The 26219-nt window shown below is 46.5% G+C and overlaps 1 protein-coding gene across 2 annotated transcripts; it reads right to left on the bottom strand.

The window, feature by feature from the left end:
• Window positions 1-989: 989 nt before the first annotated feature.
• GPR173 (G protein-coupled receptor 173) lies at window positions 990-25730 on the bottom strand. 2 transcript variants are annotated; one of them, XM_053202351.1, is made up of 2 exons: window positions 24894-25730; window positions 990-7575 (listed from the first exon to the last, which is right to left on the bottom strand). In XM_053202351.1, exon 2 carries the CDS (start codon window positions 4974-4976, stop codon window positions 3855-3857), a length of 1122 nt encoding a protein of 373 aa, XP_053058326.1. In that variant the 5' UTR covers window positions 4977-7575; window positions 24894-25730; the 3' UTR covers window positions 990-3854. The 2 variants fall into 2 exon arrangements, with proteins under 2 accessions (XP_053058326.1, XP_026909354.1); XM_027053553.2 differs by having other exon boundaries at window positions 990-5074.
• Between the last annotated feature and the right edge of the window lie 489 nt (window positions 25731-26219).

The raw sequence follows: 26219 nt of genomic DNA, 5'->3' as shown, positions 1-26219 counted from the left end.
CCCTCCGGGCCCCGCCAATCACCGGGCTGACTCCGCCAGCGACGAGAGGGAAACTGCAGGGCGATTGGCTGCAAGGGAAGCTAAGGGGGAAGAAACCCCTCTCCCTCACCCCTCCAGCGTTTTATCCAATGGGAAAAGTACCAGTGGTTCTGAAGACCAAAAAACAAAACAAAAAACAAACGCAGGCACCGAGCAGGATGTGCTCAGATAAAATTGGAAGAGCCTCGTTATCGTTTTCCCTCTTAGCGGCCCTCCCCTCAGCAACTACGCACTTCTTAAATCTGCTCCTTCCCCCGTGCCCAGCGTTTGCCCCCGTGGCGAACTCTGATATGGCCCCTCCGGGGGGCTAGGGTTGCCCTAAAGGGGTCTGGAATTTCGAAACCTAGGACCTTTGGTTTCGAGCTAGATTTTGACGTGGCGTTTTCCATCTCTGCAAAATGACTCTAGAAATAATAATCACACACAAGAAGTAACTTTCTCTGCGTCATTAACATGATTGTGATTCCGTTCATCTGCTAGATTTTTCTAGGATTTTCGATCTTTTCGTCTGCTCAATACTTGCCCTCCTCCCAATCTTTTCCTCTCCCTTAACCCAGTGTATGCTTTTTTAAAATTGTATTTTAGATCTTTGGGGACCAGATGGATGGTCTTTAGTGAAGTAGGGTGGTGGGTTCTGGTTTGGTCTGGGATTGGCATCAGGGGCCTGCTCTTCATTTTGTAACACTAACCAAATCACTGCCTTTCTCTGAGCTTCAGTTTCCTCTCCTCTAAATTAGAGATCCTTAAGAATTGTAGGAAACTGCCCATTGCAGCCTTTCTGTGGTAGCGGAAAATTGGAGGTAACCTGGAGACCCATCACCAGGGGAATGGATAAGAAAAATGTGATACATGTAGAAGATGGACCACTAGAATGAATTAGATCTACATACAGCAACAAGGCTGGATCTTTATAAAACAGAATGCTGAGTGAAAAGAGAAACAGAACAAGATTTAAAGTACAATACTGTTTATGTAAATTAAAACACATAACAATACCATATATTTTTCACAGATACACATATATGTAAACAAATACATGAACGGTGAATTGGAAGGACATACATTAAATACACAAGAGTGGGTGTCTATGTGGGAGGGGGAAATGGATCAGGGATGAGTGATGAAAGGGATGAAACAAAACAAAAGAATAAAAGGGACTCACATGGACCAACAATGATATAGTGTGCCAAGAACTGAGGAGTATGGTCAACTCAATTCTGTGCACCTGAGAGAATAAGTAAATAAAGTATTTGAGTGCCCAGGTAGCAGGCTAGCTGGGTAGACTCCCAGGCTTGGCTTTCTTTATTCACCCCTAACATCCCTCCTCTGAATTTAGTCAAAGGTTACCAAAGTCCCAGCTGTATACAGTGGACTCTTCAGAAGGGCTCCCATCCCAGACTGAGCAGTCCCTCCAGAAGCCATTACTTTGTAGGGAGCATTTTCTAACCCCATTAGTTCACCCTCAAGTTTAATCCCCAATTCCCAGTCCCTATTTTCCATTGCAGTCCACTTTCAGGAACACTTCATTTGTGTTTTTGAGAGGAGACTGACCATGGAGTTGGAATGGTACCTGGGGGTTCCAGGCTTTGGGAAGAGATGGAGTTCTCAAGTATCCTGCCCCTGCTCCATGTTCACAGCCTGGGCCAAAGGAGGAAGATTTATGAAATGGGAGTCTACCCTCTTGCTGCATACATATGTACAGTTTTCAAATTCTATTCTCTGACCACTCAACCTCCTGCTGCAAGGACATACTCTAGTTTGTCTCCTTTCAGTTAGGTGCATATGTGTATGTGTGTGTGTTTGTGCCATATGTCTCCACATACAGGCATTTGCTCACATGTGTGCACCAGGCAGTGCTGCCTCCCCACACAGAGTCACACACAGTCTCACTTGACCATACCTCCCCACATGTGGTCATGCAGACAGGACACACACACACACACACACACACACACACACACACACAGAGTCAGAAAGAGAAAACATCCAATATAGCATTGCTCTTTTCAGTTTTCCATTTACAAAATCCAATGGTGAATCCAGGCAGTTAGAAAAAAGAAATGGAGGAAAACCTTCCAGAATATACCCTATCTACTCCCACCCCTGTGGTCCCCCCACCCCACTCCCTGGGAAAGGCACCCCCATCACTATCACTGAGAGAACAGGTACCCACCCCCACACCCACTCAGCCACTCTGGCCTGCCTTTCCAGAGCTGCTCCACAGCCAGGCTCATTAATGTCTCTCCTGCCTAGAGTGCCCTCCCCATTCCTCTTGGATCAAGGCTTCCCCAGTGCTGGGACTGTCTTGGGGGTAGGGAGGGAGCTTAGGACAAGGGCTTCTATCAGAAAGGGAAAAGGGTGTGGATAAATACAGATCTCTCCCTCCCCCAGGAAATGAGAGGGGGACAAAGAATCTGGGCAAGACCAGGCAAAGGAATGCCAGCTTGGCTCACCAGTTCCATAAGAACTGGCCATGATGTGAGTCCAGGGTGGACTCTGCCCTGGGAGGGAGGCGTGGGCTCTCCCACCTGAAGAATCTGGCTGTAGTCTGCTCCACTTTGGGTGGAAGGAAAAAAGGGGAGAAGGGCTGTTCAGGGGAAGGAATCTGGGAGCTGAGGGCCCAGAAGGCCAAGGGCTACCAAGAGGGGCAAGGCCCCTGAGGCTTCAAGGGGACAAAAAGAGGTCAGATAGGAATGGACTCAAGTCCACAATGCCTTGGAGCTTATACCATTATGCATTATACCAAGGCCACCCCCAACTTTTCATCTTCAGGATATATGAACCCAGGAGACAATTCTGGGGTTGAGTTCGGCTCTGACCCCAGGTGCTCGTTTCCAGTTACTCTGGGGAGCTTGGCTTTCTCCCTACACTTCCCTGGGGGAATGCTCCTGCCCAGGGCACCCACATCAGCCCTAGTGGAGCTGGAGTGGATTTCCATCCTCAGGAAGAAGAGTTGGGGGCTGGGGATCCAGGAGGCAGCTCGAAAGAATGCAGCCAAGCTCAGATCTCTTCAACTCGAGGCGTGCAGCTCACATCCCATTCTTCACCTAGCCTGAGCCCATTCCAAGGGTCCTTCTCCCTCCCCTCCTGGCTTCTTGAACAGATGCTCAAGAAACACTCAGGAGGTCTGGACATGGTGGGGAGGGAGAGGAAACCAGGCTTGGGACCAGGGTTAGCTTAAAACAACAATTGCACACAACGCAGCCATTAAACATCCCCACTCCCTGGGGACCCAGAACCCCCTTTGATCCCTGTTGTCAGCGGATGAATTTCTCCCTAAAATCCAGGTCTTGCTAAAGGACTTGGAAGGAGAGGGTGCATGGGAGCAGAGGGGGCAATAAGAGCTCTGGAAGTCTATTTTACAGGACAAATTTCCCCCTTCTGGACAATGTCAGAAGGAGAGACATTAAAGCAAGAAAGCCTATCTCCTCAGCTGTTAGTAGAAAAACCTGCATTTTCAGTCTTACTTTCTTTTTCTGAATTGTCACTTCTGAGAGAGAGAGGAAAAGAGAGAGGAGAGAGAGAGAGAGAGAGAGAGAGAGAGAGAGAGAGAGAGGAAATGACAGAGATTGTAGAAGTGGAGAATGAGGCAGCAGAGACAGGCCCCACAGAATTAGAAACACCTCTTTCCCAGTCCCCCACCCCGGTCTCCAACCCTGGGGAGGTGTTGGCAAAGGTGCCTAGATTCCGGGTGGTTCCAGGGGCTGGGGCTGGAGCTCAGAAAGAAAGGCTCCTGTAGGAGGCCCACCCTTCCCTTATTGTTGGCTCCAGCAAGGTAGCCATGACCTCCCTGCCTGTCTGCCTACCCGCCTGCTTCACATGACACAGTACGGTTCTCTGGGAGCCGGGGCACCTCCTGTGCTCCAGCAGGGGGCGTGAGTCCTCAGGCACTTCTTGAGGTCCTTGTTGAGCAAGAAGCAGACTATCGGGTTGACGGCAGCCTGGGCGAAGCTCATCCAAACAGCGGTGGCCAGGTAACGGTGGGGCACGGCACAGGCTTTCACAAACACTCGCCAGTAGCAGGCCACGATGTAGGGTGACCAGAGGAGCAAGAAGAGCAATGTGATCGCGTAGAACATACGGCCCAGCTGCTTTTCACCCTTGACCTCGTCCATGCCCAGCAGCCGCCGGCTGGCTGTGTGCCCATTCTGCCTGATACCCAGCAGGGTTGGTGGCATGGGCCCACGGCCAAACCCAGCGATCCAGTTGGCAGCAGCCTGGCCGGTGGCCCCAGGACCGTGGAATGTCCAGTTCTGGCTAATGGCTGGCACCATCTGCACTGGCTTCATCTTGCGGTGACGATACTCGAAGAGGAGCAGCTTGCCATAGACAGCATGTGTGGCTGCCATGAGCACAGCCAACATAAGCATGAAGCCCAGCGTGTCATTGGCCTTGAAGTAGCGATGCTCAAAGATGCACTGGTCCTCCTCACGGATAAACTTGTAGGTGCCCACATCAAAGACAGGTGGGAAGGCCATGGCCACAGACAGGGTCCAGGCCATGCAGATGACAGCTGCGCATGTCCAGAGTGTCATGCGCTTGGCGTAGAAGCGGTGGTGGGCGATGGCCATGTAGCGGGTGACGCTGATGCAGAACAGCATGAAGGCCGCATGGAAGCAAAAGAGCACAGCCATAAAGGCCACAATCTTGCAGCTGAGAGCACTGAAGGTCCATGAGGAGCCGTGGCGCACAGAAGCCAGCACAAAGGGGAAGCAGACGGCAGAGCGTATGCCGTCAGCCAGGCACAGGTCCAGCAGAAAGTAATAAGGAGCCTTGTGCAGGGCACGCTCCTTGAGCACCAGCAGGGACAAGATGGCATTGCCCGCCAGGCTTACGCACATGATCAGTCCCAACAGCACCAGCTTCACATAAGCTGATGCTGATGGTGGGGATAGTGCGCCGCTCACCTCTTGGGGCTCTCCAGTAGTGTTGGCCATACTGAAGGGGCAGGGGCTGTTCCCAGCCTTACAGGATCAGCCAGTCCGGTATTTGATGGGCCCTGGGGGACTCCATCAGTTGTCCTGCTGGGCTGCACCTGCAAATAGGGATAATGGGGAAGAGACAGACAGACAGAGATAGAGAGATGAGGGCAGGAGAGAGACAGAGAGAAAAACACAGAGGCACAGAGACAGAGCGAGAAAGGATAGAACAAAGAGAAAATGGTGACAAAGACATAAATAGATGCAAATTGAGACAGCAATGGGAGGGTGAGAGTGAGAAGACATAAGAAGAAACAGAACCAGAGAGACAGGGAAAGAGGGAAAGGAGAGATAGAGATAGAAATGGAGAGAGAGAGAGAGAGGGAGGGAGAGAGAAACACAAGAAAAAGAGACAGTGAGAAACAGGTGGAAAGGAGAGGTGAGGAAGAAACAGAAAGGGCAGTGTTAGTGGGTCTACATGGCCTCCACACTTACTCCCTGGCTGGTGTCAGGTCCTGCCCCTGGCCCACTGCTGCTCCTACCCCTTCCTTGCTGGGCGGGGGGTGCTTCACCTCTCTGGCTTGTCCTCGGTTACCTGTTTCCTCCATTGGTGGTTCTGTGGGGCGGGGGTGTTGGTGCAGCTCTCCTCCCCCTTTGCAAGGCCCTAAGGTTATGTTCCTCAAACTATTTTTGACCTCTACCCATAGTAAGACATATATTTTATATCACAACCCGGTACACACACATGTGTGCACACAGAGCTGAACCAAAAGTTTCAGAAAACGGTACTGATCCTACCGTTAGGATCACATACCCCATTAGTTCTCTATTTCATGACTTTTTGTGGATGTTGGTAGCCACTCATTAAATAGGCTTTTTTTATATATTCATGATCAGGAATGTGGTTAGCATGATCAAGGAAGAGTGGGAAGACCAGTGTGGTTGGAACAGGGCAGGCAAGGGAGACAGTGGTAGAAAGTGAGATCACAGAGGTGTCTGAGGTGTTTGGGGCCAGATTGTATAGGGCTGTGGGCCATGACAAGGACTTAGGTTTTTATTTTAAGTCAGGTGGGGAGTATTGTGAATCTAAAGATGTGGGTATGATTTTGTGCTTTCATTCATTGAAAAACGATTTATTGAGCATCTATTATATGACAGGCACTGGGAGTACAGCTGTGAGTCAGATGGACAAGCGTCCCTGCCCTTATGAAGCTGATATTCTAGATAATAAAGAAGATACATAAGTGAAGTATAGTAGGTCAGATGATGGTAAGTTCCTTAAAAGAAAAGTAAAGGAGGGAAAGGGGATAGGAAGTGCTAGGGGTGGGGGAGGTATGCTTTTGGATGAAATGGAGAGCAAAGGCTTCACGGAGGTGTCATCTAAGCAAAGACTTAAAAGAGGTAAGAGAGTGAGCCATGTGGGTATTGGATGGAAGAGAAGTCCAGGCAGAGGGAACAGCCAGTGCAAAGGCCCTGAGGTGGGATTACATGTGGTATATTTGGGGAAGAGTAAGGAGGCCACTGTCCTTGGAACAGAGTGAACGATCAGAAAGTAGTAGGAGGTGAAGTCAGAAAAGTGGTGAGGCCAGATCACGTAGGCCATTGTGAGGACCTTGACTTTTACTCTGAGTGATATGGGAGCCATGGGAACAAAAGCAAGATGTGATGACTCAGGATTGCACAGCATCCCCTGTGCTGCTGGGAGGAGCACACACCATGTGGGGCAAAGGTGGAGCTGGGGAGAGTACACAGGAGGCTCCTGCAGTAATTCAGGTGAGAAATGATAGCACTCCATGCCCCTTGCCCTGCTTTATTTTTCTTTCTAGAATTTATCTCTTCTAGCGCACTATATAACTTACTTTCAAAATTCAGTTTATTATCCACCTCTCCCTGTTAGAAGAAAAGCTCCACAAGGGCAGGGATTAGAGATTCACATGCTCTTCTCCATAAGAGCAGTACATAGCACATGGTAGACCCTCAGTTAAAGGCTTTCAAATCAGTTAATTGGCTGAGGGACTAAATGGGCTGGTGGCTCAAGGACGGCTGCCTGAAGGCACCCAGGTAGGATAAGCTGAAAGAGCACTTTGGTCAATACAGGGGTGGGAGGGCACGGGCAAAGCTTGCGCGGGGGTGGGGGGCAGGGGGGAACAGGGGGACTCCTGGTGTGTGCGAGCTGGAGGCAGGGGGAGAGGGAGTGTTATAAGGTAATATGGCAGGTGCCAGAGGGAAGGTAGCAAGGCAACCTGGGAAGAAGCTGAGGAAGCTCAGAACTACTGTTGGGGCTGGGATGGGCTGGAGGTTGGGGGCTACGGGGCTGAATGGAACCTCTCTACCCTCCCCTCCCGGGAAAAAAGTCACCCCTCTGTACTGTTTCCCAGCTCACTCCAACCTGGCCTGCCACAGCCACCTTGGGCCAAGCTTTTTTGATGACACCCCAAAGTCTCAGACATGGTGCCAATAGGCCATGAGAAGGTGCCAGGGCAGGGGCTTGGGAGAAATGGATTTGGTGGACCCCCTCTCAGCTGCTCAAAGCCTGATAGCTCCCACAGAACTGTGGACTAGCTGACAACTGAGTGTGTGTAAATGTGCACAAACATACACACACACACTCCTTAGCCTTGAGGGGAAGCAGGGGGAAAGCATTAAAGACAGAAAGAGATTGAATGTAGAAGAGAGACACACAGAAAGTGACAGAGGAGAGAGGTTTGTGTGTGTGAGAGAGGGACAGAGACATATGAGGGAGAAGGGGAGAAATAAACAGAGAAAGGGGAGCGAGCCTTACACACAAACAGGAAGAGATAGAAATAGAGACAGAAAGGGGAAGAAGAGTGAGAAAAAAGACACAAAGACACACACAGAAACAGAGACAGTACAAGAGACAGAAAAGGAAGAGAAAAAGAGGCAGGAAAATAGAGAATGAAAGAGAGTGAGAAGGAAGGAGAGAAAGAAAAATGAGAGAGACAAAAGGAGATAGGGAAGGAGGGAGAGAGAAGGAGAGACAGAGAGATAAGAGAGAGATGCCAGGAAAGAGAGAGAACAATATAGAGACATAGAGACAGGGGTTGAGACAGAGACAGAGATAGAGATAGAAGCAGAAACAAAGATGGAGATAGAGAGAGGGAGACACAGAGAAACACACTAAGATTGAGAAGGTGGATACTTTGTAGTCCAGAGTCTCAGTGAAAACAAAAACAAACGCTAAAATGAAACAACACAAAACAATAGCAGCAAACAAACAAAACCCTAGTGTTGCCTAGAAAGCTGGGGCGATTCTACAGGTGAGGAGAGGTTTCTTCTGAGCAGACTGGCAGCCACAGCCTGGACCCATCCTGGGCTAAAAACAGTGCATGCACACAAACACATTCGCACCTGCTCGTGCCCAGACACCCTCAGAAAGTTACGCAGACACCTACACACACGCTCACACGGACACATAGCCTACTGCTATGGAGACCTACAGACAGCAACCAGCTCACACATACGGACCTTGCCCCTCCCATACTCGCACACAGTACATCTGATGCTGCCTTCTTCCCACAGGCACTGAATACCCCTGTCTAAACACCAGTGCTCCGTCTTCAACAAGGGCATTACTGCCCCCTAGGGGACATTTTGGAAATTTGTAAGAGCATTTTTGGTGGCCACAATGCTGACGTGTAGGATGTCCTTCCAACATTTAGGGGTCCAGACAAGGATGCTGGCCATCCAGTGATCTATGGGGCAGTCCCACACAGCCAGCATACATCCTGAATCCCCTAGACTTTATGCTTGTAATGAGCTGAACCTTGAATCTAACTGTATTTCACATATAAATACAAAATCCCCCTAATTTAATATACCCTAAATTCTCCAGGAATATAGCTGTCAAGTAAATCCAGAGGTGACTGCACTTTGTTTTGGGGAGCACTTTCTTTGAGTTGTTCACTATTTCAGAAAATCTCACCCCTAGGCCTTTGCCTGTTATTTTCCTGCACTTTGGGCATGGGGCAGCCTCTGAGTTTTCCCCTCCCAAACCCATGTTTACTCACAAGACGTTACAAGCCTCTAACTACCTTATTGAATTTCCTGCGGAATGCCATGCCCAAACATTTACATATTGAAATACAAATTATTTTCTTATAAATTACTTCCCTTTTACTTATTTATTTGTATTAGTTAATACAATATGCATATTGCATAAAATACTATATGGATTTTCTTTTGAAATTATATGTGCAGAGACTATATTATCTAAGAACTTCATGTCCATATAGTAAAGGGGTGTTACAAAATACGTGTTACATACAAGAGAGTGTTAGGTATGAGAGGGCTCAGAATTGCTCATATACACAGATACACACACACCCACACACACACACACACATGTGCAATGGCCCATAAACCCACAATTATAACTCCCCTAACACACACACACACACACACACGTGCAATGGCCCATAAACCCACAATTATAACTCCCCTAACACACACACACACACAGATGAACATTCAAATCCTGACAGATAGATACACATATGCAAACCCATTCACACATTGTTCAAATCCTCTCACACACTCAAACTTTTGTGACACAGGCATGTATACAGTGGCATTCCTATATCATCACATACAAACACTGTTACACATGTTAACATTCAAAGTCATTTACATATGCCACCATACTCACATGCACTTGAACCCTCCCACATGCACACACACATATAAACACACACAGGCATGTACACACAGACAGAATCCCCCTTAAATATCCACAGAAATATTTGCATAGAGAAAAAAATAGACAAGAAAAAACTGCTCATATATACACACATGTACATACTCTAACACACTCTAACACACAGAGGCCAATTGATCCAAACCCTTTCACACAGATTAGGCATACTCACCAAAACAGACATGTACATCTTGGCACATGTACACACAGCTACCCATTCATGTACACTCTCACTAATGCAGAGAAGTATACCAGCTCCAACACACACACACACACACACACACACACACACACACACCCCTCTTTGCAATATGCAACCACAACCAACCACAAAGAGAAAAACCACCCGTGTATACAAACACACTCTTGCACACACAGGGATGTGTACACACACAAGCATGCTCACATTACTTGATATATATACCCTGCAACAGATGTACACCCAGAGAAAACCCACACGTTTCCTTCAGACACAGGTGGAAACATTAGCCGAGCTACTTGGCTGGTGGGTACCTGCCACAGCAGGGAGCCAGAGCAAGAAGCCCTCTAGAGGTTCAAAGGGAAATTGTAAATGTTTGGATCGCTTCCTATTGAAACATCCCAGATAATCTGATTATTACTTTGATTGCCACCCTGGTTCATCGGTGAGGTTTTTTGGTTTGGCCTATACATGTACAGCGGTTTTTTTTTCTTTTTAATTTGGCCTCATTTATTTTTCCACAACTTTTTTCCTACAAAAATAGTTGTATGATTGTTGCTGTTATTATTATTATATAGTATAAGGTATTCCTAAGGGAATATAATTGTTTTTGTTAATTGCCTTGATTGCTGCTTCTTCATAAACTTTTTTTCCCTTCTAGAACATTTCAGATATAAAAACGTAGAAAGAATCCTGTAATGAACTTCAGTGCACCCATCACCCAGATTCACCAATGATCAACTCTCAGGGTCTTGTTTTGCCTATAAACTCATCCATTTCCAGAGTACTCTGAAGCATATCTATCATACCATTCATCCATAAGTATTTCTAAAAGGACTCTTTTAAAGACATTACAACAATATAATTTTTATTATCTCTTGGTTCATTTACTGACTTACTTGTGACTGGTTTTTAATATTAAAAGTTAGCCAAATCTGATTCTTGGTGGGATTTCATAATTAATTATTACCTTTTGCTTTTAGGTAAAAATATTTGTCAATAAATAAATAAAGACCAACTGTAGTTGAGTTGAATTGATTCATTAAAGGGAAAGCAAGGCCTTTATTCAAGGCTTTGTTTACAGAGTGCTGCTCTTTTAACAGCGCAAAAGACCTCAAGTTTCTCTTTTAAAAAAATAGGTTTTCAGGGGCGCCTGAGTGGTTCAGGCTGAGCGTCTGACTTCGGCTGAGGTCATCATCTCATGGATTGTGGGTTTGAGCCCCGTGTTGGGCTCTGAGCTGTCTGCACAGAGCCCAGAACCTGCTTCAGATTCTGTGTCTCCCTCTCTCTCTCTCTGCCCTTCCCCCGCTCATACTCTGCGTATGTGTCTCTCTCTCTCAAAAAATAAATAAACATTAAAAATTTTAAAAAAGATTTAAAAAATAGGTTTTCAGAAGTCACAAAGATCTGATGGCCCCTTCAATACTTTATATTCAAGTAGATTTAATTTTTAAGATACTTCTTTTCTCATCAAAATGGACTTTTTGATTAAAGCTGGAAAATCAGGAGACTCACAAGACAAACACAGTCTTCCCTCAAAAAAATCTAGGCTGTCCCTAATTTGAGCAGTTTAACGAGGATTGTTTCAAATTTGGATTCAGCTGCCAAATAAGCCCTCTCTAGGGAGGCAAACCATAAGAGACTCTTAAAAAACTGAGAATAAACTGAGAGTTGATGGGGAGTGGGAGGGAGGGGAAAGTGGGTGATGGGCATTGAGAAGGGCACCTGTTGGGATGAGCACTGGGTGTTGTATGGAAACCAATTTGACAATAAATTTCATATTAAAAAACAAAACAAAACAAATAAGCCCTCTCTTCCTCAACCTAAATGTCCGATTTGTGTGGGAAAGTTATCAAAAGAAACTTCATTTCCCAGTAGGGTATGTCAGTCAACTGGCCACAAAACACTATCACACAGAGGAATATTTGGAGTTTTTAAAGCATCTCAAAGTGCAAATTAAGAAACCTGGCTCTTTTATGGGATGGGTTATAACATCCTTAGATAGAGCTCAACCAGCTAGTGACAGGGTTGCAGGATTAACAAGTAAAGCTAAGGTGCTCCTCTCAGTAGAATCTCACATGTTAGCAATCTGCCAGAAAATTGTCCACACCACATTTGGGACCAATGAGGTAAAAAGAATAAGAAAGGGGTCATTTTCAATTATTGCTATTAGGAGATATAGTGATGGTGGGTCAAAGGACATTGAAATTACACTAACCCAGAAGATTGTTGAATCAAAAGTGTTTTTCATTTTACATTGAGGAGTCTCTACATGTTGATTAATTGTGCTCAGTTCATAGTACTAGTCAGAAAACCTGAAGAGAAATGCAAGAAGCACCAAAATAAACTAAGGTTGAAATATTCAAAGTGATACATAAGTATTTTGAAATACTATGGAAACTCTACATTAGTCCATAAACTGATGCTGCTGAGATGGCATGAAATTTGCATTGGCAATTTGTTCTGAAAATGCCGAGATTCATGCACCAAGGAGCACCCCCCTATCAAAGTTTGCCTGTAGGTCTGATTTCCACAGTAAATGATGGTAGGTGGGTTTGATTAAATCCAAAGCACTACCCACCTGTGTGTTGGGTTTCTGTGAAGTTTTGATATCAGTACATTTATCTCTATTTTTCTAAACCTAAGTGTATAAGGATTTTGTAAAAGATTTATGAGCTAAAAGAAAATTTTCAGCATTTTTTTGTGAATGATTCTCATTTGCCGATTTGATGCTTACTTGTTCCAAGACAGCATGGTATTGGCACAAAAACAGACACATAGACCAATGGAATAGAATAGGGACTCCATAATTGGACCCACAAAAGTATGGCCAACTAATCTTTGACAAAGCAGGAAAGAATATCCAATGGAAAAAAGACAGTCTCTTTAACAAATGGTGCGGGGAGAGCTGGAGAGCAACATGCAGAAGGTTGAAACTAGACCACTTTCTCACACCATTCACAAAAATAAACTCAAAATGGATAAAGGACCTGAATGTGAGACAGGAAACCATCAAAACCCTAGAGGAGAAAGCAGGAAAAAAAACCCTCCGACCTCAGCCGCAGCAATTTCTTACTTGACACATCCCCAAAGGCAAGGGAATTAAAAGCAAAAATGAACTATTGGGACCTCATCAAGATAAAAAGCTTCTGCACTGCAAAGGAAACAATCAACAAAACTAAAAGGCAACCAACAGAATGGGAAAAGATATTTGCAAATGACATATTGGACAAAGGGCTAGTATCCAAAATCTATAAAGAGCTCACCAAACTCCACACCCAAAAAACAAATAATCCAGTGAAGAAATGGGCAGAAAACATGAATAGACACTTCTCTGAAGGAGACATCCAGATAGCCAACAGGCACATGAAAAGATGCTCAACGTCGCTCCTCATCACGGAAATACAAATCAAAACCACACTCAGATATCACCTCACGCCCGTCAGAGTGGCTAAAATGAACAAATCAGGAGACTATCGATGCTGGCGAGGATGTGGAGAAATGGGAACTCTCTTGCACTGTTGGTGGGAATGCAAACTGGTACAGCCGCTCTGGAAAACAGTGTGGAGTTTCCTCAAAAAAATTAAAAAGAGACCTACCCTATGACCCAGCAATAGCACTGCTAGGAATTTACCCCAGGGCTACAGGAGTGCTGATGCATAGGGGCACTTGTACCCCAATGTTTATAGCAGCACTTTCAACAATAGCCAAATTATGGAAAGAGCCTAAATGTCCATCAATTGATAAATGGATAAAGAAATTGTGGTTTATATACACAATGGAATACTACGTGGCAATGAGAAAGAATGAAATCTGGCCTTTTGTAGCAATGTGGATGGAACTGGAGAGTGTGATGCTAAGTGAAATAAGTCATACAGAGAAAGACAGATACCATATGTTTTCACTCCTATGTGGATCCTGAGAAAGTTAACAGAAGACCATGGGGGAGGGGAAGGAAAAAAGAGGGAGAGAGCCAAACCATAAGAGACTTAAAAACAGAATAAACTGAGGGTTGATGGGGAGTGGTAGGAAGGGGAGGGTGGGTGATGGGCATTGAGGAGGGCACCTGTTGGGAGGAACACTGAGAAACCAATTTGAAACCAATTTGAAAATAAATTTCATATAAAATATATATATATATGAAAGTATACTGTTAAGGTTTATGGATTCAAAGCCAAACTTCAACTTAGAAGAAGTGAGGTCATGTGTGTTCCCTGGGTGATATTTAGTTGGTGTTATTAAGTTGAATATTAAAGACTTATTAAGATGAGTAGAGCAATGTCTGTGTCTCCTTAGGGTAAAAGCTTCTTCAATTATTTTGAAATACTCAAAATGAAAATTTTTTGTTGGATTCAAAATCCATGTGCATTTTTTTTATTTTAGAGAGAGAGCGCACGCAAGTGGGGGAGAGGGGCAGAGGGAGAGAGATAGAATCTTAAGCAGGCTCCATGCTCAACATGGAGCCCCATACAGGGCTGCATCCCACGACCCTGGGATCATGACCTAAGCTGAAATCAAGAATTGGATGCTCAGGGGCCCCTGGGTAGCTCAGTCGGTTGAGCGACCCACTCTTGATTTCGGCTCAGGTGGTGATTTCACGGTTCCTGGGATTGAGCCCCACATCAGGGCACAGCCAGCTTGGGATTCTCTCTCTGCCTCTCTCTCTGCCCCTCCCCCACAATGCACATTTGCACTTGTGCGTGCTCTCTCTCAAAATAAATAAACTTAAAAAAAAGAGTCAGACGCTCAACCAACTGAGCCACTCAGGCGCCCCTAATGTGCATTCATTACAAGAGTTTCAACATCACATTTGATTGAAAGAAAAGAAAGAGGTGTTAGATTTAAAGAAGGTTCCTACCTTTGAAGTACAAAATTCAAAGACTATAATTATCCAAGTTCTGATTATTGAGGAGAAAGAGGCTTTAACCAGTAAAAAACAAAAAAACAATGATCATTTGCTGCCACCTACACATGCAAGCAATTTCCTGTTGATGGTGACTACCAAGAGACAGAAGAGATTATTAGCTATTTCAGCAGAGAACCTGGGTAACCTGGGTCTCTCTGCCTGGCCATGGCAAAAACAAGTGAGTTAGAAAGGGAGGTGAAACAGGCACAAACAAGCAGTTGTCGCATTTCTTAAGAAAGGTTGGTAAGGTGTGAAAGCTTCAGAGAAACCAAAATGGTACCTGATGACCCCAAAGCTGATGCCTTTAAGGTGAGCTTTGATGACCCACAGAATCATGCAGCTATGTTTCACACATTCAAGCTAATTACTGAAGTCATCAGGGCAAACTGTGCCTGCACAACCTCCATGGAATAGATCTTACCTTCAACAATAGGCTTTCCAAGACCACGAAGTGGCAGGTCATGATATAAGTTTATATCCATGTCAGAACTACTAATGGTTACTTGTTTCGTTTGTTTTGTTTGCGTTTTTATCAAGAAACATGATTACTTGATGTAGAAGATCTATGCTCAGCACAAACTGATTTACCAAATCATGATGAAAATGTCCATAAATGAGTCAGATTACCATAAAATAAATAAAAGCAGCCATGATCAAAGGCTCAGAGGTGGGCATGAATGTTGACCACCGCAAATATGCATGAGTGAATAAAAGTTATATTTCTAGAAGTGAGCTCGTGTGCTGTGAAAAATTCCTGAAAACATGTCATTTGAATTCAATATTTAATAACTCCCTCAAAACTTTGCATTTTTGTTATCCTTATCACAATTTGTGTAACATAAATAAAATCTATGGAATTTCTTTTCACCAAACCCCAGTACCCCTAAATCCTCTTCAGTTTACTCCAATGTGTCATATGGATAGTCCCCTTCTCCATGTGCCAGGTTGGGCATGCCCTAAGACATTCACATCTAGTCACAATGCATAGACCCACTAGCACACATGGACAGATATGTGCACACAGGCACATGTGTACATGGAGATTCAAATTTGCACTCACATCCAGACTTACATCAGCTGATAAGCACAATCAGGTGCATTTGTATATGTACACACACACACACACACACACACACCTCCTCTTCTACACAGAAAGTTAGGCATGTGTGTAGGTACCCATCTAACAGCAAATTATGCAAAGATATAAAAAAACACACAAACATACACGTACACACATACACACAGATAACCACCCTTCAACAGAAATGGAGGCCTAGGCAGAGAAAAATTCACCATATACATGGGCACATGCAGACACATACACATACAAACCAAATCATACGGGCCTACATGCTTTCAGATACAATCATGCATATGCATAGACATAAGAACTGGCATTCTGACACAGGTTAAGTCCTATTCACATCCTATAGATCCAGGCCCTCCCCTACCCCCAGGATCTTACATTAAGAGATTAAAATCCACTGTTTTATACAAACCTTGCCCTGGTACACATACATTATACACACAGTACCGACACTCTCACACATACAGGCACATTGCTCAGATTCACTGCTACACACACAGAGGCAGGCATATACAGAGCAATGCAGACTCACACACACACAGCCATGTAGCCACCGATGCTTATAAACACAGTCAGACACAAACCCTCAGATGCACACACCCATTCACACCTATGCATTCACTTATACAACACAAATACATACATCCTATTACATGGCCATATGGGCACAAATCCTTTATACACACATATCATCATATATAAACCTGGATACTAACATTCCTACATGTATAGGCACAACAGAGATTCACATGTACACATTTACATCCTGACTAGTACAAACCTGTTTACATATTCAGATACAAACACACACAGGGCACCTGGGTGGTTCAGTCAGTTAAGCATCCCACTTCAGCTCAGCTCATGATCTCACAGTTTGTGAGTTCAAGCCCCACATCAGGCTCTGCGCTGACAGTGTGGAGACTACTTGGGATTCTCTCTCCCTCCCTCTCTCTCTCTGCCCCTCCTCCACTTGTGCTCTCTCTCTCTCTCTCTCTTAAAATAAATAAACTTTAAAATACATATACACATGCTCATATATGCAGCATACCAGCAATGCAGGTAACACCTGAACTCACATGGACACACATCATCACAGATACAGATATATGCATTCATTCACCCAGATGTACACTGGGAAATACACATGCATGGCCAAACCCCTTCCATTGACCTCCTAGACACACACTTCCTTTCTCATATGCTTATGGTTTTATATACACAATGGGACACATATAAATATAAAGCCAGTTTTATGTACAAACACATTCTCACATACACAGGATCCACTCACTCTCTTACACATACACATGAACACAAATAATGTAGGAAATATGCACATAGAAACTACTCCATTGCACTTACTGATGGGCACATACTGTTACTTACACACCAGGCACATACAATAATTATAGTACTATGTAACACCTGATACAGCACAGAGGCCTCATTATGTGCCAGGCACTGTCCTAAGCACTTTTCAAATATTAACTCATCTGATCCTCACCCTATGAGATAGATACTATTATTACCCCTACTTTACAAATACGAAACTGGGGCTTAGTTGAGATTAGGTGACTTGCCCAAAGCCCCACAGCTAATAAATGACAGAACCAAGATGCAAATCTAGAGCCTACCTCCAGAGACCTTGCGGATCTAACTTACTCACAGGGAGAAACACACTCACCTCACACACACATACAGATACACACCACTCTAGCACAAACACATGCACACACAAGCCACGTACCAACATATGTGGGTACCAATAGCCACACACATGTAAGCACATACATACTCACTCACATTTACACTCTACCAGAGACATATATGCCCTAGGAAATATATACACATTCCCACACATACCCACAATCACACACCCCACCCAGACACACCCACACTATCAAACACACAAAACACCCTGTTATACCACCTACACACCATCTGGACAAATCCACACTCACATACAGATACACCAACATTCTCAGATATGTTCCCCGCCCAAATACGCACAAACACTCTCACACACACTATCCAGATATACCCACATGCCCACACCCCCACCCAGATACACTCACACACCCCACCCAGATTCACCTATATCCTCTCGTTCACATACCACCCAGATATACCCTATCCATCTCTCATATACCAGCCAGAGAGAAGCCCACACTCCTTTACTTAGATACACACACAACCACACCCCAACACAGATACGTGCACACTCTCTTTCTTATACACACCATTCAGACACACCCACTTTCACACACATACCCAATACTGATACAGCCACATTCTCTCACACACATCCCATCTAAACACACCCATCCTCATACACACCCACCTCAAACACACCTACATTCCACAGGCACTCCACCCAACAACAGCCACACTTCTGCAAACTCCCAACTCAGTACACCCACACTCTCATGTGCAACATTCAAATATATTCAAATCCATAGACACTCCCAACCTAGAGCCCTCATATTTGACCCAGGCACACCTACTATCTTCTTCACACATGGTATCAAGGCACACACCCACAATGACACACACACCATTCACAGACACTACACTTACACACAGCCAACCCAGATACTCACACTCACAAATTCCCAGCCTAAGTACATTCACACACACAGCACCTACACATTATCCAGAGACACCTGCTCACACACAAATCTTATACGTATATACCCATTATTTTCTCATGTTCTCTCCCTCTTTCTCTCTCTCTCACACACAGCAAATAGATCCACTCACAAAGCCCCACCCAGATACATCCACCCCCTGATACATATGTATACACCATCCAGATTCATCACAAGTGGACCATCGAGATTGTCTCTCTCTCTCTCTCTGTCACACAAACACACACACAACTAGATACATTCCACTACAATTTAGACACGTCTGCATTTACACACGCACACACACACACACACACACACACACACACATCCCACCCAGATATATTCAACTCTTACACATGCCATCCAGGTATACCATCTCAGACACTCCACTACCCAGATACATCCATACTTTCATCCCCTCCACACCAGTCAGATGCACTAACACTCCAAACGCACTTTCCACCCAGATATGCCCCCCCAAACTCTCTTACACACCCCATCCAGTTATACCCACACTCACACACGTCCAAGTACATCCATACCCAGATACACAACCAAAGCTCTTACAACACACCACCTAGAGATACTACGCACTCCACCACCCAAACACACCTGTGCTTTCACCCACCCACCATTTAGGTACACTCATATTCAAACACACTCCACCCAAACTATACTCACACACTATCTAACACAGAGCCCAAATGTACCACTATGCTCTCTCTCACACACCATCCAGATATACCCACATCTCACACACACAACATCCAGACACACCCACTCACACTCCCCAACCCAGGTAAACCCAAACACTTACAACCTATCCAGATACACCTACACATTTCTCCCACCAGATACTTCCATACTGTCATATCCCTACCATACTCAGAAACACCTGCATACTCTTTTACACATACACACAATCCAGATTCCCCTCTATTCATCACCATCATCCAGAATACCCACACTCCACACATACAATGCAGATATACCCATACTCTCTCTCACACACTATACACACATCTCATCCACATACACTCCCACACACCAACCATAGATACTTCCCAATTATATGTATACTCACATACACCCCCATCATCACCCAGATGTGCCCAAATTCTCCCCCCACACACATACACACCATCTAGATATATTCCATCGCACACTTCCATTGCCTAATAGACTTGTATGCTCACCCACCTACACACTATCCAGATATACCCATATTTAAATGCTCCTACTCCAATACACCCATACTCCTTCATGCACAGTCTACCCAGAAACACCCACACTTTCACAGATACATCTACACTATAAAACACATACATCATCCAAACACCCCCTCACTCTCTTGCGCCAGCCAGATACACCCGTACACACATACTCCTCAAAAACACACATCCTCACACATATTCCCACTCCCACTCATACCATACCCAATACATATCATACCACCCCCATACCCAAACTCTCACCCATACCATCCTCCACCCAAACAGGCTGATGTTCTCATAACACCTCACAAACACACCATCTACATAAACCCACACTCACACTCACCCCTCCCAAATACAGCCAAATTTCTCACATACGTATTTTTCCCAGAAAAACCCAGAGTCTCTTACATACACAGAACCCAGATCCCTTCTCTCTCTCTCTTTCTTTTTCATTCTCTTACCAAATATACTACCTTCTACACACACACACACACACACACACACACACACACACACACACCACTCTACCTAGATATACCTTTACTTATACATACACATTGACATCTAGATTTCTGCCTTGATGGCATAATTTGGGTGCTCTCTGTGAAAACCATTTACCAACCTTAGACACTACACAATGCCATTTTATTCTGGGCCTTCAATGGTGGGGGGATGGGAAGGGAGGTCTTTGTGTTTCAAGAAATCCTTTTCTAAAAGGTCACAAGGTCCCCTTTCCTAAGAGGACTTCAGTCCTTAGGAGGACATCAGCCATGATTGGTTCCCACATCTTGAGTGTGAATGATGACAGGAATTATCCTGAGACACCTCCCCCCCCACAAAAACCCAGCATATGGTCAAGGCCAAAGAAGCCCCAGAAGAGGGTCATGGATTGCTTAGGTGTTATAGCTTGCCATCCTGTAGGATGTCTACACAGAGCCAGCTATGGTCTAGCAGGGTGCCACTGACTCTTAGACATGCACATAAACACATGCTGGGGTGTACACACAGCATCACACAGACTCTTAAGTACCCTCCTTTATCACTCTTTCAGTGATTAGGCCTATCTGGGTAAGCCCAAGGCCAAATCTCTCTCACACACACATACCATCAGACAGGCACATGCACAAATACCTACACTTATCCCTACACATAGGCACACTCGCATTGCTCTTGGTCCCACATGTGCATTTCCATTTACTCTCAAACACAGGCATACATGCATGGCATATATTTCCATGACATAACACCCATAAAGGACATACATTCACTCACAAACACAGGTGTACACACAGGCATACTTTCACATGTCCACAGATGGACACACTCTACATCATACCCAGCGAGACAATGAAGAAACAGGACACACAGAAGTGAGCTCCCAAATATATATACACACACACACCCAGACATGACCACATAAGCATTTTCACACATGAGGGTTCACTCAAGCATTCACATGAGGGTGTACTCACACATAAACACCCAGATGTGCACATGCTTGTCAGTGAGATGATGTATTCACATACAGACATTCTAACACACATAGACATATACACACAACTGGGCATGTATGCCTGTGAGCATATTTCACATATACATAGACATGTACATCATTCATTCCTATATGCACACAACCAGACACAGAGACACAAATGTACTTACAAAATACACTCACACAATCACAATAAGATATGTACACCATGTACATTCCCACATGTCTATACACCCATATGAGAAGCTATGCAAACAAAAGAAGATCCATTTATACTTATATTCTTAGACAGACTTGGACACAAAGGTCTGTTCACACACATGTGCACATGGAAGAACAGTCAGATATTCTTACATGCTTGTATATCTGCACAAGAAGAACTGATAACACTTTTCACACACAAGCTCAAACATATTTATAGACCAAGAGGGCGTGCACATACATTCACTTACACTGTTCTAGAACATATGTTCCGGAATAAACACAAATACACATACACAAATAATTAGAACTACACAAAGTCGTACATCCATATACCTGTACAGACTGGCACACACAGGCATATTCACACAAACACACTTAGAGGTGGCAAATATACAGACATGTTCACTCAAATGCACACACAGCCATATGTTCACAGGTAGTAGCATATACTCACACATATACACTCCCAGTCACTCACAGGCACATCCATACTCACGCAGTCACACTTGCACTCAGGAATTCAAACAAAACACATATTGAGATATGTGCACCAAGTATTATGAAATGTAGTTACTCATGCATACCACAATCAGACTCGCATTCACACATAACAGTGTACCCACAAACACACATAGACATGTACACAAATACATTCATTCACTTATGCACATAGCCTTTTGTGCATATACACACAGGCACAGACCTCCCCCCACCACAGCCATACCCATATACATGATCAAATGTGTACACATGGGGATACCCACAATATATTTTCATGCACAAAACATGTATTCACACACTCCCCTCTACCCACACAATTAGTTCTTTTACTCATGTGATCATCTACACTAACATTCCCCTAATCAGATGTGGACCCACAGGCCTGTCTACAGACGATATGTACTCAAAACACACACACAGACATACACATAATCCAAAATGCTGGAGAATCCACATGGGCATTAACACACAGACCAACTCATATATATACATGACAGATACACCCACACAGAGGCATGTTCACACATAAATACTCTCCCATACATGCATGGACACACACACACATGCCCGTATACTCATAAACACACCGTTTAGATACACCTACACTCATATGCACACATAGGCACACACACCAATATACACAGATACAGCTAGGCATTCACCTAATTCGGCATGCATACCCAGGCATTCTGAAACCCTCATACTCATATGCATATAATTAGACATGTACATTCAAAGACAAATTGATACCACAAACAAACACAACTAGACATTCAACAGGCCTGTTGGCTCACAGAAACATTCTCACTTAGCCTCATAATCAAACATGCCCATTTGCTCACCCAGACCTGCAAAGTCATACCCACTCCCCTGTACACACACAAGCCTACCCAGACATTCACACACTTGCACATACCATCATGTGGCCTGCTCGCATACAGGCTCACATATATCCACAATGCCCATGAACAGATACACAGACACACAGACTGCACAGAGTTACACATATATACCCACTCTCAGATCCAGATGCCTCTAAACCACAGTCTGGGTACTCTCTCTTCCAAATTCTTCTTCAGAAAAGTCTACTCCATACCCCAAAGCCCCACCCCTCCCTACCCTCACCATGGGGTCTTCTGGGTCTCAGACTTTCCCCCCCTCCTACTCCTCCCCTGGCCTTAAAGACTTTCCTCCAGCCACCCACCCCTCACGCAATGTCCCACCACATCTCTATGCCCAGAAACCAGCCAGGAGACCCCACTGTCCCCCTCCAACCCAGTCTAGGCTCTAGACTAGGGTCCCTGGGACCCGTCCCCCACAGGTCTAGCTGCTGCATGGGCCACACCCCAGTTCTACCTGAAGCCCTGTCATCTCAGAAGCTTCAGCCTTGTCTCCAGGCCCTGCCAACCACTGACCACAGGCCAAACTCTTGCCAAGTCTCCCTTCAACAGGGAGATGCCTACATCACCAGGGCCAGGAATGCTGCAGGCTGCAAGCCAGGCCTCTGCTAGCTCATGGGGGCTCAAGCCTGTGTGTGTGTGTGTGTGTGTGTGTGTGTCTGTGTGTGCACACACACGCACGCGCATGCAAGGGGGCAAGTGCAGGGAAAGGAGACTGGAGTGGAGTAGGGGTGGAAGGCTCTGCCCATAGCCACCACTCATCACTCCCTACAAAGAAAGAGTGACAACACTGAGCTGCTCCTGCCTCCCCTCCACTTCCCAACCCCCATTTGCCTACCTGCTGTCCTCCCTAGATCTCTGCCAAGACCCTGGAGAAGAGGGGCCAGTCCCTCCTCCAAATAATCATTAACAATATTAATCATGAATAATCAGCGATATTGACCATGAGCTTTGCTGATACTGCTTCAGGGCCACTTCTATGCACATCCTTTATTTGCATGCACCAACTCATCTAGTCACTACACACACCCATGATGGGAGGGTCACCAGTCTCTTTGGCGGATGAGAAAACTGAGGTTCAATAAGTGGCACACTTTCACTACAGTTGCAGAGCTAGTAGTTGGGGGAAGTGTCCCTGGAGAATCCATGTTCTTCATGCACTAGGCTTCCCTGCCCCTTGAGACGTAGGGACCACCGGCCACACTGTGCACAAGACCATAAGATCTGGGGGTCCCAGATACAACATGGGCATCTGAAGCAGAGATAGCCTTGGGTGAAGGCTGGGGCTCACACTGTGGCCCCTGCAGGTTGTGTGGCATGGTCCTTGCCCCCACAGAGCCACCAGGCAGCCTAGGGCCTGGACGTGCTTCCCACCCCCACCTCACTTTCCCTACCAGCTAGGAATCACAGCAATATCTTCAGTGGTGAGTGAGCAAAAGTCTGTGCTACCTGTGGGGAGAGACTGGGGAAAGTAGAAAGGAAGGAAAGCCGGGAGAGAGGAAAGAAGGAAAGGAGGGGGGGCGGTGGTCTGGGCTGGGATCAGCTTCTCTGTCATGTCTACCCACCTGCCTGTTCACACACACAGACAGAAATGCACACACCCTGCATGCAGGCTAAGGAACCTGGAGGAGAGTGGAGGAGGAGGGAGAGGGAGATGGAGAGGGAGAGGAGGCAGCCGCAGGAGGCTGAGCCTGCCCAGGGTGCAGGCATTGAGGAGAGCACTGCCAGGCTCCCAGGCATGCCTTCCACAGCTAGCACACAAGGGGACATTAACACAGCCTCATGCCCCAAAGCGACCATCATGATAAAAACAGACCCCATGTGGGGAGTGGGGAAACAGGTGGTAGTTCCCTTTCTCATGGGACATTTGGGATTGGGGAAGATGGAGATGGCTAGAGGACTCTCCAGGCTTGGGTGTCCAAGTAGTCCTTGTGATGGAACGGGGATGGGGGCGGGGGAGACACACTAACAGAGTCAGAGAGAGAGACAGAGAGCATGGCAGTGATGGAGACTCTGAAATATGTGTGGGGAGACAGAAGAGAAGTCTCAGCCCCTCATCCTTGCTGGAGGGATGCTGACTACTTACCTGGGCTCTCTCAGCAGGGCTGTCTTGGAATCCAGGGAGGGGGCTCAAGCTGTCTCACCCAGGATAAATCACAGCCCAGGCCACATTGTGGGACCCTCAGATGTGTCCTCAGTGATGTGGCGGCCAGTGACACTCCTGCTTCTGTTGCCGTGGATACAGCGGCCGGGCTGGTCTAAAACGCAGACATCAGGGGAAGCAGGCACCGAAGGAGTGCACTGGGCAGGGCTGGGGGCATTAGGGAACACCAAGTGGGCAGCACACAGCCTTGGGGTGCCCAGCCAGCTGGCAGGTGAAGGTCCAGGCAGGTGCTTCCCCCACTACACGTTCCCACCCCCATCTTCATGCCACCTCCAAGCTGGGAGGGGGACCAGTGCTGGCCCCTGCTACCCGTCTGCCCGCCTGGCTGCCGGTTCCCCCCTCCCCCCACCTCGTCTGCCTGCTGGCCGCCGCCTTTTGTCCTCAGAAGACACGGTCCCCGCGGGGCCTCTGCCAAGCTTCTAGCAGATGCTCAGGGGCCGGGGCTCCTCTCTGGGAGTACTCTGGCCATGGCCTGGGAGAGCCCCAGGTTGGGGGGCTCTCGTCCAGGCTCACCCCGCTCCACAGGCCTGGCGGGGATGGGGAAGAGGTGCAGGTCCACAGCCAGAAGCAGCAGCAGAGGTGGTGTTGGGGAGGGGATGGACGCCAGAAAGAGGGGGTGGGGTGGAGAGAGAGGCTGGCCAGATAGCTGTGTCCCGGGTTTTAGATCCGGGTTGAGGAGAGTGGCTCAGAGCATCCAAGGGGGGGGGGGGGTCCTGATGCAAAACGGGGGCACCACGGGCCTGCCGGAGGGATGCTCCTGACTTGGCAACCACCCCAGCTCACACAGATCCGGGTCCCAAGATGTTGGGGACACCCGGCCTGGATGGGACATCAGTGGGGAGCCCAGGGCTTTAAGCCGGACCCCATCCGGCCTGTCTGTCCCCCCTCTCCTCGATTTGCACGGTCCCTGCCTCAGGGGCGGGCGGGGGAGGAAGGCAGGCAGGGAGGGACCGGGAGGGAAGGAGGGAGGCTGAGCAGGCAGGGAGACTCCCAGCAGCCAGCCTGGTCCTCCCTGGGGCGGGGCGGGGCGTGGTGGGGGCTGGAGAGGCTGGGGAGCTGCAGGCTGCTGGCTGGCGGACTAGGTGGGGACGCTGGCATGGCAACTGTGCTGCCCGGACAATAGCCGGCTTTTCTGAGATGCTTGAGGGAGGCAGGCGTGGACGTGGGGAGAGGCGGCCAAAGGGCTGCTGAGAGAGCAACTCACCTGGGCTACAAGTGCAGAGGAGGCAAGGGTAGGGGTCCGGGGTC

This window comes from Acinonyx jubatus, chromosome X (assembly GCF_027475565.1).
Source record: "Acinonyx jubatus isolate Ajub_Pintada_27869175 chromosome X, VMU_Ajub_asm_v1.0, whole genome shotgun sequence".
Lineage (NCBI taxonomy): Eukaryota > Metazoa > Chordata > Mammalia > Carnivora > Felidae > Acinonyx > Acinonyx jubatus.
The sequence above is the reverse complement of the archived record's forward strand: the minus strand, read 5'-3'. Positions and strand labels throughout refer to the sequence as shown.

Bases quoted from the DNA above. Each gene is read 5' to 3' on its own strand.
- GPR173 (XM_053202351.1), bottom strand. From the start codon at position 4,976: ATGGCCAACACTACTGGAGAGCCCCAAGAGGTGAGCGGCGCACTATCC.